This window comes from Cicer arietinum, chromosome 7 (assembly GCF_000331145.2).
Source record: "Cicer arietinum cultivar CDC Frontier isolate Library 1 chromosome 7, Cicar.CDCFrontier_v2.0, whole genome shotgun sequence".
Classification (NCBI taxonomy): Eukaryota; Viridiplantae; Streptophyta; class Magnoliopsida; order Fabales; family Fabaceae; genus Cicer; species Cicer arietinum.
Window position 1 is genome coordinate 54,602,088 of NC_021166.2, and position 15,540 is coordinate 54,617,627.

At 30.8% G+C, this 15,540-nt stretch overlaps 1 protein-coding gene across 1 annotated transcript; it reads left to right on the forward strand.

Moving 5' to 3' along the window:
- Nucleotides 1-11,970: 11,970 nt before the first annotated feature.
- On the forward strand, nucleotides 11,971-15,376 carry LOC101494857 (phosphatidylinositol 4-kinase gamma 4). The gene is made up of 2 exons (XM_004510613.4): nucleotides 11,971-13,872; nucleotides 14,791-15,376. Exons 1-2 carry the CDS (start codon nucleotides 12,457-12,459, stop codon nucleotides 15,178-15,180), a joined length of 1,806 nt encoding a protein of 601 aa, XP_004510670.1. The 5' UTR covers nucleotides 11,971-12,456; the 3' UTR covers nucleotides 15,181-15,376.
- Nucleotides 15,377-15,540: the final 164 nt, after the last annotated feature.

Genomic DNA, 15,540 nt, shown 5'->3' on the forward strand with positions numbered 1-15,540 from the left:
TTGTTTGAGTTTGTTTTGTGTGGAATTTGAAAACCATTAAGTTAAATGAGTATTAAGAATGGGGAATCTCTTAATGTCTCGGTTACTTAATATTTTGTTTTGAAAATCGTTTAAGTTAACTGGGCGTTAAGAATGGGGAATCTCTTAATGTCTCGGTTACTTAATATTTTGTTTTAAAGAAAAATCGTTTAAGTTAACTGGGCGTTAAGAATGGGGAATCTCTTAATGTCTCGGTTACTTAATATTTTGTTTTGAAAATCGTTTAAGTTAACTGGGCGTTAAGAATGGGGAATCTCTTAATGTCTCGGTTACTTATTATTTTGTTTGGAAAATTGTTTAAGTTAACTGGGCGTTAAGAATGGGGAATCTCTTAATGTCTCGTTTACTTAATGTGCGTTTGTTTGTGAAAAATCGTTTAAGTTAACTGGGCGTTAAGAATGGGGAATCTCTTAATGTCTCGGTTACTTAATATTTTGTTTTAAAGAAAAATCGTTTAAGTTAACTGGGCGTTAAGAATGGGGAATCTCTTAATGTCTCGGTTACTTAATATTTTGTTTTGAAAACCGTTTAAGTTAACTGGACGTTAAGGAGGGGGAATCTCTTAATGTCTCGGTTACTTAATATTTTGTTTTAAGAAAAATCGTTTAAGTTAACTGGGCGTTAAGAATGGGGAATCTCTTAATGTCTCGGTTACTTAATATTTTGTTTTGAAAATCGTTTAAGTTAACTGGGCGTTAAGAATGGGGAATCTCTTAATGTCTCGGTTACTTAATATTTTGTTTTAAAGAAAAATCGTTTAAGTTAACTGGGCGTTAAGAATGGGGAATCTCTTAATGTCTCGGTTACTTAATATTTTGTTTTGAAAACCGTTTAAGTTAACTGGGCGTTAAGAATGGGGAATCTCTTAATGTCTCGGTTACTTAATATTTTGTTTTGAAAATCGTTTAAGTTAACTGGGCGTTAAGAATGGGGAATCTCTTAATGTCTCGTTTACTCGTGTATGTTTTGGTAAGTTGTGCTGACCCGGGATAGGTGGCACCTCGGTAAACGGTACGGACCCGTGATAGGTAGTACGTTTACGACTTACGTTCCTGCGGGAATTGCGTTTGTCCGTGAGAGACTGCGCAGGGGTTTGTCCGTGAGAGACTACGCCCTGGTTTAAGTTAGATGAGAATTAAGAATGGGGAATCTCTTAATGTCTCGTTTACTCGTGTATGTTTTGGTAAGTTGTGCTGACCTGGGATGGGTGGCACCTCGGTAAACAGTACAGACCCGTGATAGGTAGTACGTTTACGACTTACGTTCCTGAGGGAATTGTGTTTGGTAAGTTGTGCTGACCCGGGATAGGTGGCACCTCGGTAAACAGTACGGACCCGTGATAGGTAGTACGTTTACGACTTACGTTCCTGCGGGAATTGCGTTTGTCCGTGAGAGACTGCGCAGGGGTTTGTCCGTGAGAGACTACGCCCTGGTTTAAGTTAGACGAGAATTAAGAATGGGGAATCTCTTAATGTCTCGTTTACTCGTGTATGTTTTGGTAAGTTGTGCTGACCCGGGATAGGTGGCACCTCGGTAAACGGTACGGACCCGTGATAGGTAGTACGTTTACGACTTACGTTCCTGAGGGAATTGTGTTTGTCCGCAAGAGACTACACCCTGTTGATTTGTGAACTGTTGGTTCATTTTTGTTGTGTAGTAATGTGTTATAAATGCTAAGTGTTATGTTTTGGAATTTGGTGATAACATGTTTGATTGCAATACCATTTCGAAATCCATGATGTTGTATTAATTGTGTTGAAAATGCTAAGTGTTATGTGTTGATTGTTGTGTGTAAGTATGATGGTTATCGAGATCCCAATTGTCGTGGTAATCGCGTAGGAATTGCTAAGTGTTAGGTTGTGAACGTGATTAGGAATGACTTGAGTAAATGCATGAATTTTTGGAAAAACGATCAGGGAAATCGATTTCCCAATCGATTGGATGAGTTGCAGGAAGTTCACCATTTTGACCTAATCGATTTGCCAATCGATTGTATAAATATATCTTTCAAAATCTTTTAAGAAATCGATTTGGAAATCGATTGGCAGAGAGGCAGGAACTCAGCAAAACTGCCGAAATCGATTTGGAAATCGATTTGGCAACCCAGGGACTCATCAGAACTGACAAAATCGACTTAGAAATCGATTTGGTCATGCAGAAACTCAGCAGAACTGACCAAATCGATTTGGCAATCGATTTCCTCAGCAAAAGTACTTATTTTGAGTTAGATAATCGATTTCTCAATTGATTTATCAATGCTTTGGTCAGTTATGTATTACTTAATGGTTTGAGAACTTCATTTTGAGTTCATTGTTAATTGACAAGCATTATATGAACTTTTAGCATATGGAAAATCCTTTTAAGGTGCATGCTTAGTTGAAAGGTTATTTTGTGCATTTAAAACTTAAATGTTATGTGTTATCTGTTATTTTCGGTTGGTGACCTTTACAATTATTGTGGAAATCTGGGCTTCGCCCTCAGATGAGAGTCAGGACGATCCTACCGATTCGTACCCTACGGACGGGAATGGAGATGGGAACGCTTGACTGCAGCTACGTTAGGAGGATCTCACGGGGCGCGTGGAGATTACCCAGGGTGTTTAGTTGTGTTGAAATATGATCAGATTAGGTTGACATAGAGGGATCAGATGTCTTTCTTTTGTATTGTATTTATTTTAAAATGGAAGACTGTACCTATACTAATATTGTCAGCTTGACATGTTATTTTCAATGGGTTACATGTACCATTTGTTGTTGTGTAAATGGTTTGGATTTATAATTGGAGTGACTTTTCCGCTGCTTGTAAATTATAATGACTCAATTATTTATCCAAAGGCATTTCTTTATTTATTGCTCTGCAAGACTGTACCTATACTAATATTGTCAGCTTGACATGTTATTTTCAATGGGTTACATGTACCAATTGTTGTTGTGTAAATGGTTTGGATTTATAATTGGAGTGGCTTTTCCGCTGCTTGTAAATTATAATGACTCAATTATTTATCCAAAGGCATTTCTTTATTTATTGCTCTGCTTTATTTTAAATTCTTTAAAAAAAAAATATACCCCCGCTTAGAAAAAACGGGGTGTTACAATGGTTTTGATTAGAACAATCATACTTTCAAATTCCACGAGACAGTAAACCAACGAGAGGAACAATCAATTGGTCATTTTAGTGTCAACTTTTCTAACAAGTGGTGCGATTGTGAAAAATATTAAGCTATACATATGTCTTGCTCACATGTAATAACAACATGTTCTAGCATAAAGTATGATTGTTAGATGCTTATATATGATGTGTACAAGATGAAACTGTACTAAAAATCTACAACAAAGTGTTCTAACTTATACCAAATAAACGATATTTGTCCAAATATGAAGGTGTTAGGGTGCATGACAATCCTCAAATGGAGAGAGTCACAAAATGTCGTTCAAAGAGTAAGCACATTAGAATAGAAATGTATTTTTTTTTACATTTAATATAATTTGTTTGACCGGCAAATGATGTAAAATAAAATTATAGTAGTAAATATAAAATGCATTTATATTCCAGAAGTGTATGTTTTAGTATAATAAGGATATATAAAATACAAATCAGGAGGAGGTCTATACAAAATATTATGCAAGTTATTTTTATTGAGCATAAAGTTATTCTTTTTGGGTATGCTAAAGGATTATTTTGGGTTGTTGGTCAACAAATACTATAAAAAACTAATAAGTTATGGGCCTCCCATATGTCATATTGATCTTGAACTCTCCTATGTAGAGTATTCTTCATAATCCTTCATTATAATCCTTCATTATTTTTGATGGGTTTTGTTTCTCGCAAACAAATAACTCAAAGAGGGTCATTTGTTATTGGAAAAATATAAGGTTAGTTCTTTGACTTGGAATATTGAAAACTTTGAGTATTTGATGTTGTAGTTTTCGACACATCAAAAATAAGGATTCGAAGGTATCGTATTCACAAAGACTCATGCAATATTAGTGTCATTCAATAATTAATATATTTTTAAGTAAATAGTAGGATTTGATTGTTGTTCATAAGATTGAATATAATCAATAAATGGAAAACAAAATAACAAAGAGATAGGATTGTTAGGATTAGATTTCATTAACCACTTGCTAATATATCCTAATGATTTGTTACATATCATCGTCGTCGCTATTCATGCATTATTAATTCTTTAACGACTGTGAGAGATCAACCGTCTTGTTTAAACGTCGATTCTTCAGACAATTAACCGAGACATTTGTATTAGCAACCGACAATTTGTGATTATTAATCATAAATCGATTCCTTGAATTTAGATTCAATAGATGTTTATTCTAAATCAGATCTAAAAAGTATTTTTCTAATAACTATTCAAATCAAATATCATATCATAATTTATCAAGTCATAATAAACATTAAAATCAAATTTAAACATTGCTATTCGTGAATAATTAGAATAATTAGATTAAAAGAGTATGATTAATTACATCTCATTCCAACAAAGAAATAATTAGTTACACATACACATGGTAATCTTACAATACATGAAGAAAGAAAAGAGATTGAATTTTGAAGATGATTCCTCAAGCTTCCCCACCCTTGCTCTCCCTCTCTTGGTCGCTTTATGTCTTCTCTCTAGTTGTTTTCCGAAAAATATTGATTCCTTTAACAAATGGCCTTTTATAGTATTTGAGCCGGTGAAATTTCTCTTAGCAAAATTCTTGGTCGTTTAACGAATCAACTTTCTTCACAATGAAGCAATTGCCAGTTATGTAACCCGTCTAAATTCGCTTAGCAAATTTGCCCTGCAATTTTCATCCAATTTTTGTGTGAAAAATTTACTTAGCAAATGTCTACTCGCTTCTTAGACGATTTTTCAAATTCGCAAAGCCAAAATATGATTGCTGATTTTTAAACTTTTGTATTCAAAATTATTTATTACGTAAATTTGACACTTATCAGTATTCTTTAAGGATTGCTTCACTTTCAATATTGGTGATGGAGATACTAAACATGGTTCTCCTTTTAGATTAATAAGTAGTCGTCGAGTACTATGATTCATTCCCTCCATTTGCTTATGTCTCAAGATCAAAGATTTATGGAGGGAGGATGCATGCATTATCAAAGAGGTTAATACGCCTCTTCCATTTATAGTTTTTTAGGCCAAACTTTGTGAGCTCGATTATATTTTAATAATAAGCTCGCGCGTAGTTGGATTTCAAAGATGCTTCTTTCTCTTAGTGTTCAATTCTTCATCTGATAGGTTTGTCATATCTCTATTTCAACGAAGTGTATTTTACTTCTTATGCATTATCAAAGAGGTTAATACGCCTATTCCATTTATAGTTTTTTAGGCCAAACTTTGTGAGCTCGATTATATTTTAATAATAAGCTTGCGCATAGTTGGATTTCAAAGATGCTTCTTTCTCTTAGTGTTCAATTCTTCATCTGATAGGTTTGTCATATCTCTATTTCAACGAAGTGTGTTTTGCTTCTTATGCATTATCAAAGAGGTTAATACGCCTATTCCATTTATAGTTTTTTAGGCCAAACTTTGTGAGCTCGATTATATTTTAATAATAAGCTCGCGCGTAGTTGGATTTCAAAGATGCTTCTTTCTCTTAGTGTTCAATTCTTCATCTGATAGGTTTGTCATATCTCTATTTCAACGAAGTGTGTTTTGCTTCTTTGAGGTGTGAATGTTTCCCTCATATGCCATTTTTGTGATTTAAAAAATGAAAATATTTTTTACTGTTTGTTTGAATGTTCCTCTCGATTATAGGCTTTATTTTTATACTACCACTAAAAAAAATTAAATATCAAACTACTACTACTTTATAATTAAATATCAACATACCACTCTTTTAAATTTTATTTTTTTAAAGGTGTCAAATCGTAATTGGAGAGACCGATTTCTCAAAAGGAATGTTTTTTTTAATGGAGTGAAGGGAATTTGGTGTAGCATAAATCAATTTCCCAATGTGGAGGTTTTTTTTTCTTCTTAATTATTAAATATATGCATTTGTTTATTAGTTGTATACACAAATATTGAGGGTTTGATCGATGGTATGTGAAATAGTGGTTAGTTATAATTTGTAAGTGTGAGATAATGCCACATATTATTATTCTCTTTCATAACAATAATTAAATATTTTCATGTTTTTTATTTTAATTAAATAATTAAGGTAAGTTCCATTAATTATTATTTTAATTAAATAAATAGATATAAAATTAATTATTTTTATAATAATTATTTAATTATATTTTATTTTTATTAAGGGATTATTGAAAAATTTGAATAAAATGGAGCACATAAAAATAACAAAATTTAATTAAATATTAAAAATACAAATACAATGAGTGAAATAAAATAAACACAAATTTTATTACATTGATTTAATTTATATCGAGAGCATCAGTACATTAAGGACATTTATTTTTGCTATATCCCTCATTCCGATACAAACAACATCTCTTGGGGTGTGTATTTTTCTCCCGTTGATCCATTTCAGTATGAATGTGAATAGACTGTGGACATTGTGACACAATTCTATTTCATTGTATTTTGACCAATATGATTGAAGATGAATTGCTTGATACTCTTCCTATTAAGCGTCGAAGATACATTGCAATGTATACTTGAAAGACAGATACATCATGTAGTCATAGTGAACAAATGAACAAGCGGCGATGTGAACATGGGTAGTGTAATACTTGAAATTCATCACAATCACATCAGCGTTTTTTGAGGTCTACCTTGAATGATATGTGAATATCTAAACATGATTCAATAATTTGGACCGCCAAAACCGCATTGATTTGTTTCTCAACTGTAGAATGACATCAAACAGACAGAGTCAAACTATAGTTAGGACTTTCCCAAAAAAATATCAGATGATCCTGAAAATATTGATATTGTAAAGGTATGAGAGAGAATCACTTAGAAAATTGGAAAGACAAACATGTTGCATGGATTCAATTTTCGAACGAACATCGAAATCATTGTCTTACCGGTCAACTGATACATGGACACCCAATACCGACATAGGAGAATATGGTGTGATTTAGACACAACTCCAACTTGTATCTATCAGCTACACAACTATTGCTGGACTCACAATGTGGTGTTGCAGAAGAGCCAAACTTTGGTCTGAGTAGACCGACCCAACCATCACAACGACAAAGGCGTTATAGACATCGTCCACCGACTCCCCCATGTTACTATTGAAAATGAAGCGGCAATAGGTCCATAGTTTGGTGATAGTTGGTTAACATCAAGAATACAAAAGGTAATCAGATGCTTGATGTAAGTCATGACTTGTACCAAACCTGATATAACATAAGTTGTTGGACGATTAAGTCAGTATGCAAGTGTTAACTCAACAATATGATCACCGACAATCTTTACATTAAAACGACCAAGATTTTGTGAATAATTTATTTGGTGCAGACCTAGGTACGTCCGAGTCGCTCGCTCGTTATGTTGATAATTTGTACTCATTTGGTGTTTCATCATTCTCTAATTAAGTAGATCATAATTCTTCGATGCATGTCGACCTATTAAGTGAAAATGTGCAGGAGACACATGCTTCAGTTGACGAAAGAAACTCACCTCCATATCATCTACGTCACCATAAAATATAAATGTAATAAAAATATTGTATGTCCCTGTACTCAATTTGTATTTGTATTTTTAATATTTAATTAAATTTTGTTATATTTATGAGCTCAATTTTATTCAAATTTTTTAATAATTACTTATAAAAATAAAATTTAATTAGATAATTATTATAAAAATAGTTAATTTTTTATTTATTTAATTAAAATAATAATTAATCAAACTTACTTTAATTATTTAATTAAAATAAAAAAAGGAAAATATGTATTTATTGTTATGAAAGAGAATAATAATATATGGTATTATTTCACACTTACAAATTATAATTATCCATTCTCTCACGTACCATCGATCAATCCCTTATATTTGTGTATACAACTAATAAACAAATACATATATTTAATAATTAAAAAAAATCTCCACATTAAAAAATCAGTTTATGCCACGTCGATTTTCTTTCACTCTATTTTAAAATAAAATAAAAAATTCCTTTTGAAAAATTGATACCTCCAGTTACGATTCCTCACCTTTAAAATAATAAAATTTAAAAAGAGTGATATATTGGTACTTAATTATAAAGTATAAAGTAGTGATAGTATGATATTAAAAAAAAAACAAATTAGTGGTAGTATGACAAAAAAGCCCTACTTATAAAGGTTGTGGTGTTGCTAATGTGTTTCCCTATAGACATGTCCTTTATAGGTTGGGACGTACCTTGAGTTTCCTTTGTTTTCTCCTTCTTGATTCTAATCTTGTAATAAAAAAATAAAGGCAAGTGTTAACAAGTGTTATTGAAGCATTTGATAGTGATAAAAATATAGAAATAAAATTATTGAAAGTGTATTGAAATTTGTATATTCAAATATTTTATAAAAGTTCAAAATTTATGGTTTTTAAGAAGTATATTAGAACACTTATTAACATGACCCAAAGATAAATTATTATGTCTTGTGTTCTTAATTATAAGACTCTTTTGACACATTTGTTTGTCTTTAAATATAAGACTCTTTATAAATTTTTAAATATTTTTGTTATTCTTTTGACAAAATACATTATGTAGTCTTTTAAGTTACACAAAAATATTATATTGATTTTTTTTTTTTTTATAACAAGTTATTCTTTTATATTTATAAACATTACAATGTTGAACTATTATTAGTCATAACGTCATTTTTAATAATTTATAGTTAGAGATTTTTAAATTTTACTATAAGTTTTGTTATCGATCATACGAAGAACAACATAATAAATTTTCATATGATTTCATGACCTGAATTAAGATAATTTTGCGTTTAGTTCCAAGAACCCTAATATGTATCTTACTCAAATTATTTCTTGTTTAATTATTTTTCTAAAAATTGATTGAGAGTTTATATTCTTAAGATTACTACATTCAAAATCTCTTAAGAATTACACGAGTTTATTGAAAAAATTAGAAAAGTTTGGAGTTTCCATTTTGTTGGTTTGAAATTAGGATCATTGATGCAAATATTTACAAACACAAAAGACGAACTTGACATCAAAAGAAAACTAAAAGACTAACTTGTTATAAAAAAAGATAAATGACTAATTTATAATTTTTTGTGTAACTTAAATGACCACAACAAGTATTTTGCCTATTCTTTTTCAAATGTATTTATTAATATTATTAAGTTGTCTTAAAATCTAAAAACCTAATATTAAATGTATTTATAAGCAAAGAATAATTTAATAATAGTCATACACTTATACATATTTAATAACATTAATAAGTTTTTATCCGTAAAGCTTAAGTCAATTGTTAAATACTAATATTGTTAGGTTGAATATCATATCTAAATCAATCAAAAGTGTAATTTGATTTGGATTTACATATTTTTTTGATAAAATCCAAATAGAACCAAAGTGATGTATAACAGATTGGTTTGAGTTGAGTTAACTAGATTACAACACATAATAATTATGTTTAAAATACTATATTAAAATTTCAAAACTTAATAGTGAGAACTAATACGAAAATGTGATTTTTATAATCTTAAATTCTAAATGTCTTTAACTGTATATACTAATATACTAATATACTATCTTAATTTATATCTTTACTAAAAAACCAAAAAGATTTATACGAATGAAACTTACACAATACAATACACTACACGACATTATATTTTATTATAAAATATATAATAAAATGATAATGGATTCAAATAAACAGACACACGGATCTAATATTTAATACTTGTTACTCGAATTATACTTGTTCAAATTTAGTTGGGTTGAGTTTAAATTTAAACTGTTTAAAAAATTGTTCAACTCAAAAAACACAGTTTAATTTAAATTCTTGTTTGATTTGGTTTTTCCTAAACTGTTGTACATCATAATTCATTATACCTAACTAATAAAACGAAAGTAATTTTAATGATTGCAAAATGCTAATAAATATCTTAAAAGTATATATTAAGAAATCAAATATATAAATTTTGTTTTATAAATAACGTATTTTAAGTTTTGACTAAAAAAGTGTAAAAGCTGTTTTTTCAACACAACTTTTACTTCTAAAAATAGTTTATTTTTGTCTTACGAGCACGTATTAGTTATACCTTTAATTAAATATTTAATGTAAATTGACGATTAATTAAATATTTTAAACATTGAGGTTAGGCACTAATAATGTGTTAGTTACTTTAGACAAAAATCAGAGTGCATTCTATCGCCTGTCGTTGTTATTTCTCTCGTCATCATCTCACCAACTATTAATTAATATTATGATGCCTCTTTAACGTTACTCCCTGCGTTACTAGCTTAAACCTTTGATATTATTAGTACTATTAGCAATTAACAACTACTACTAAATCACGATGAAAGTTCTTTTACCGTTACAACTTTCAATTTCAACGTCTAACTATGTCTTGTCATCATTGAATTTGGCTTCTCTACTTTTTAGCTGTTCTCCAAATAATAGATTATAATTAAGTTGATTTGAGACGTGAAAATAGTTGAAATGTTAAATCTAATTATATATGTTTTTACATTTTATTTTTGTTTGATTTTAAAAATTAAATTAAATTAAAGTTAATATTGGTGTTAATTTCATGGTCAACGGAATTTAATTTACGTAAATGAGTTTAATTTATCATACACTTAAAAGAGAAAATTACAAAAGTGATATTATAATCACTTTTTATTAATTATATATACATATACATTATCTCTGTCTCAAATTATATATAATTTTAATAAAATATATTTATTTTAAATTATATATTATTTTATAATATTAATAAATTATAAGTTATTATTTTTCTAATATATCATTTACGATTTATTAATTTTTTCAATTCTTCTAATTTATGTTTCTCATATATCATTAATAGACAATACTTTTATAAAATAATTTATAGTTTTTCTTTTTCATATAACATTAACTATTTTTTAATTTATTAAAATCATTAAAAGTAAAATACAATTTAAGAGGTAGAGATATGTAAATGGAGCTTATTACAAAGATTGACATAACTTTATCTTAAAAAATTAACTGTAACTTTATTTATTTATTTATTTATTTCTACTTTTTACATTTTTTTAAAATATGAAAAATGGTAAAAATGGAAAAATAAGGAAATAAAACTTTAAAAATGACAAAAAGAAAAGTATTTAAGAGTTAAGACATCTTATTTAATTAAGTATTAAGTATATTTATGATTGACTTATAATACTACAGATCATGAATTTATAATTCATTGACTAATACATAAAGACTCAAAATATTAGTTATATATTATTAATATTTATAAATTATTAAATGTTTTACAAATACAATAACATAATATAATATTTTCGTGCAGAAGAGTTTTCAATATATTTATTATAAACAAATAATTATTTTACTGTTTAAGTAAAATTAAGTTAACGTATTTAATAAATTAAGTTAATATAGAATACATATTAACAAAGTGTTAAAATATTATACAATACATCAATAGAAAAATATCATTTTTCAAATTTACAATTATATATAAATTTCTTTATTGTAAAAATAAAATTATAAAATATTTTATCAAATAAATAAAAAAATAAGTTTTATAGTGCAATCAAAAAAAATATATATATCAATACTATAGATTTTTTAATTAATAATTTTTTTTTAATTTATTCACCATATTATTCTAGTATCTATTTAAATTAATTAAATTTTAATATATATTATTCTTTTAATATAATGTAGAAGTCTCAACAAAAAATTGTACAAGTAGCGATGATTGGTAAGAAATACGTGGCGGCTACGCGCATGTATCTTGTGACACAATTGATTCTCTCTCTCTCTCTTTCTATACCTCTGTAATAATATTATCGTTTCTTTAGTCATAGTCAATACAAAAATAACAAACCCTTTCCCTTCTTTCCCGAATCTTGAATTAAACAACTCTTCCTTCCCCACTCAATCAAAAATACCCAATTACCTTCTTCTTCTTCTTCTTCTTCTTCTTTAAAGGTAACAACCGTTCTTCTTTCTCTTTTAGTTTACACCTATTCATCCATTCTCTAAACTTTCTTCTGTTTCAAATTAGGGTTTTATTATTGCCTTTACTTACGGGAAAGATGAGGAATTAAGGCTTTCTGTCTACTTTTTTTCATCTTTTCCATCAAAATATTCTTCTTTTTTAATTCTCAGTTTCATTTCTAGCTCAATTCTGATTTATTCTATCAAAATCTATGTCTGTATTATTGTAACATTGGTAGTAGTTAGGGTTTGAGGCTTTAGGTCAAAGCCTTAACTTTTTTATTTTTTATTGGATTTTTTTAATTCAATTCATCTCAAGTCAAAAATGTCTTCTGCTGGTGTTACAACTCTTAGCCCTGTTTCAAGGGAGACATTGTTGTTTCCAAATGGATTCTGTAATCCACTCCACTTGTCTATGGATCACGACTTTATTTTCGTGTATCTTTCTTATTCGGGGTCGTTGTCTCCGTTGCGTGTTTTACCCTCGGATACGATTGAATCGGTGAAACTCAAAATCCAAAGGAACGAGGGTGTTCCTTCGTTGACGAACAAACAGAAGTTGGTTTGTAATGGTCGTGAGTTATCGCGTAGTAATTCATTGCTTAAGGATTATGGGGTTACAGAAGGGAATGTGTTGCATTTGGTGATAAGACTTACTGATCTTCAGACTATCAGTGTGAGAACTTGTTCTGGGAAGGAGTTTACCTTTCAGGTTGAGAGGTGTAGGGATGTTGGGTATGTTAAGCAACAGATTGCGAAAAAGGAGAAACAGTTTGCTGATCCTGAACAGCAGGAAGTTGTGTGTAATGGTGAACTGCTTGATGATCAGAAGCTAATTGATGATGTCTGTAGCAAATATAATGATGCAGTGTTACATCTTTTTGTTAGAACGAAATATGCGGATGTTGAGGCAGGACTGGATGAGTTGTCCATTGCAGCTAAGGAATTGAATGCTACAAAGAGTTATGATGCTAATGAAACTTCTGAAAGGGATTATGTGAGGAAATATGATGTTAGTAAAGAAGATGCGAAGAGGGAGTATGAAGCAATTGAGCGAATTATATCGAGAAAAGCTCTTGATAGAGGTCTTCTTTTGGAGCCAGTTATTGTTAACCCTAAAGTTGAATTAGCTTCGGATGTTTGGGATATGATAAACTCTACATGTGATGGGCTAGAGAGTGGAAATTCTCCAATCAGATCTGCAGAGGGCACAGGAGGGGCCTACTTTATGCTAGATTCTACAGGGCAAAAGTATGTATCTGTTTTTAAGCCTATTGATGAAGAACCAATGGCTATGAATAACCCTAGAGGTTTACCTTTGTCATCAGATGGCGAGGGCTTAAAAAAGGGTACAAGAGTTGGCCAAGGAGCTTTCAGGGAAGTTGCTGCTTATATTTTGGACCATCCAATGAGTGGCCGTCGATCATTATTTGGTGACGAGAAGGGTTTTTCTGGGGTTCCCCCGACTGTTATGACAAAGTGCTTGCATAAAGGATTTAATCATCCAGGGGCTTTGACTGCTAAGATCGGTTCCTTGCAAATGTTTGTGGAGAACAATGGAAGTTGTGAGGATATGGGACCTGGTGCTTTCCCTGTGAAGGAAGTGCATAAAATTACTGTGCTGGACATAAGACTGGCTAATGCAGATCGGCATGCTGGGAATATTTTGCTTGGCAGAGAGAAGGAAAATGACCAGGCTGTTTTGATTCCAATTGATCATGGATACTGCCTCCCCACTAGTGTAAGCCCCTTACTTTTGTTGTTAAGTTATCTCTTATAATGCTTGTGATGCTGCTTTATTGTTCTCTTGATGTGAAGTGTAAACTTTGGTTTTGTCTTGTTTGGTTATAAGTTGTATGATTTTCTTTTCTTTTATTTAACAAAATGCACCATTTGGTCATGGGTTCAATCCCTCACCGATGTGAATGGAAATAAATATGTTGGGAGAGGTCAGGTCCTTAAATATATCTCAATTACCTCAAGGATTAGTCTCCTCAGTTGCAAGCAGGGATACTTTGGTTTACCAAAACAAAATCAGAATTCTGCTGCTCTGAGCCGTTATTTTATTGAGTAAAGTTTCATTTATAGCATATAAAAGTTGTGATATCTGGGGCATCCTTTTGGAATGTTTTCCATATTGGGTATTTTTTGGGTAAATTAATGTATTTGGACTGTGTTTCATTAGTTATTTTCCCTAGCATGATACCTTTATGGCTACAAGGACTTGCCTTTTCAGATGCTACTCTTCTCCCTGTCCTGTTCTTTACACAAAAATCAATAATTTGGATAGACTGCAGGTATTTTGAGCGGTGTTGTTAAATGTGGCCATGGCGGAATGGCGTGGTAGATTTTTGGATAGGTAATTTGTGAAGGAATGCCCGTCCATGGTGGCGCCATTGGCTGCAATGGTGTGTTTATGTGGCAGATTTTGGCCTTCCACCATATTATGTCATCTGCCATCAACAGTACTGATTGAGTAATGGCAAGTGTAATTGCCCTTAATTTCTTAATGACATTACCTGTTTAGAAGGCCATTGCATTCTTTTTCTCTTGATGGTTTGGGGGAAGAGGTTTAGTGAAGTTTTTTCTACATCTTCTCCTTGAGTCTTGTTTTAAACTTTAAACGACTCATCCTAGGTTTTTTTTGCTGTTCCAACAGTTTGAAGATTGTACCTTTGAATGGCTTTATTGGCCTCAAGCTCGCCAGCCATACTCCCAAGAGACCGTTGACTACATAATGTCCCTGGACGCTGAAGAAGATATTGCCCTTCTGAAGTTTCATGGATGGGATCTGCCGCTCGAATGCACCCGCACTCTCCGAATCTCAACCATGCTTCTGAAAAAAGGAGTGGATAGAGGGATGACCCCTTTTTCCATTGGGAGCCTTATGTGCCGCGAATCCTTGCACAAGGAGTCTGTGATTGAAGGAATTGTAAAAGCAGCACTGGATTCTGTTCTCCCAGGTACTAGTGAAGCTACTTTTATGGAGTCTGTTTCCGACATTATGGACCAGCACCTTGATGAGATCACCAGCAGTTTTAATTCTTAGTTGAAGTTGAATTCTGCATTAGAATTTGGTATGTGTATGTGTACATGTATTCTAGTACATAACTATAGCTAATGATTGTTTTTTTTTCGTTGAACATATAATGGGTAACGATTCCCTAGGTCTTAACTCATTCTTTCCTCAAATTTACCTTATATTTACCTCTATATTATGAATCCAGTAATGTTAAGAGGTAGCATTTTCTGTTTGCACTTCAAATTATAGAAGTGAAATGAGGCACCATGTTGGAAAATAGAGAGTTGTTAGTTAGGTGGTATGTGATTAGATAAATAGGAAATGGTGAAATGCAATTGGCTTACATGTGGATTTGCAAATTTTAGGCTTTCAAATTGTATTAAAAAA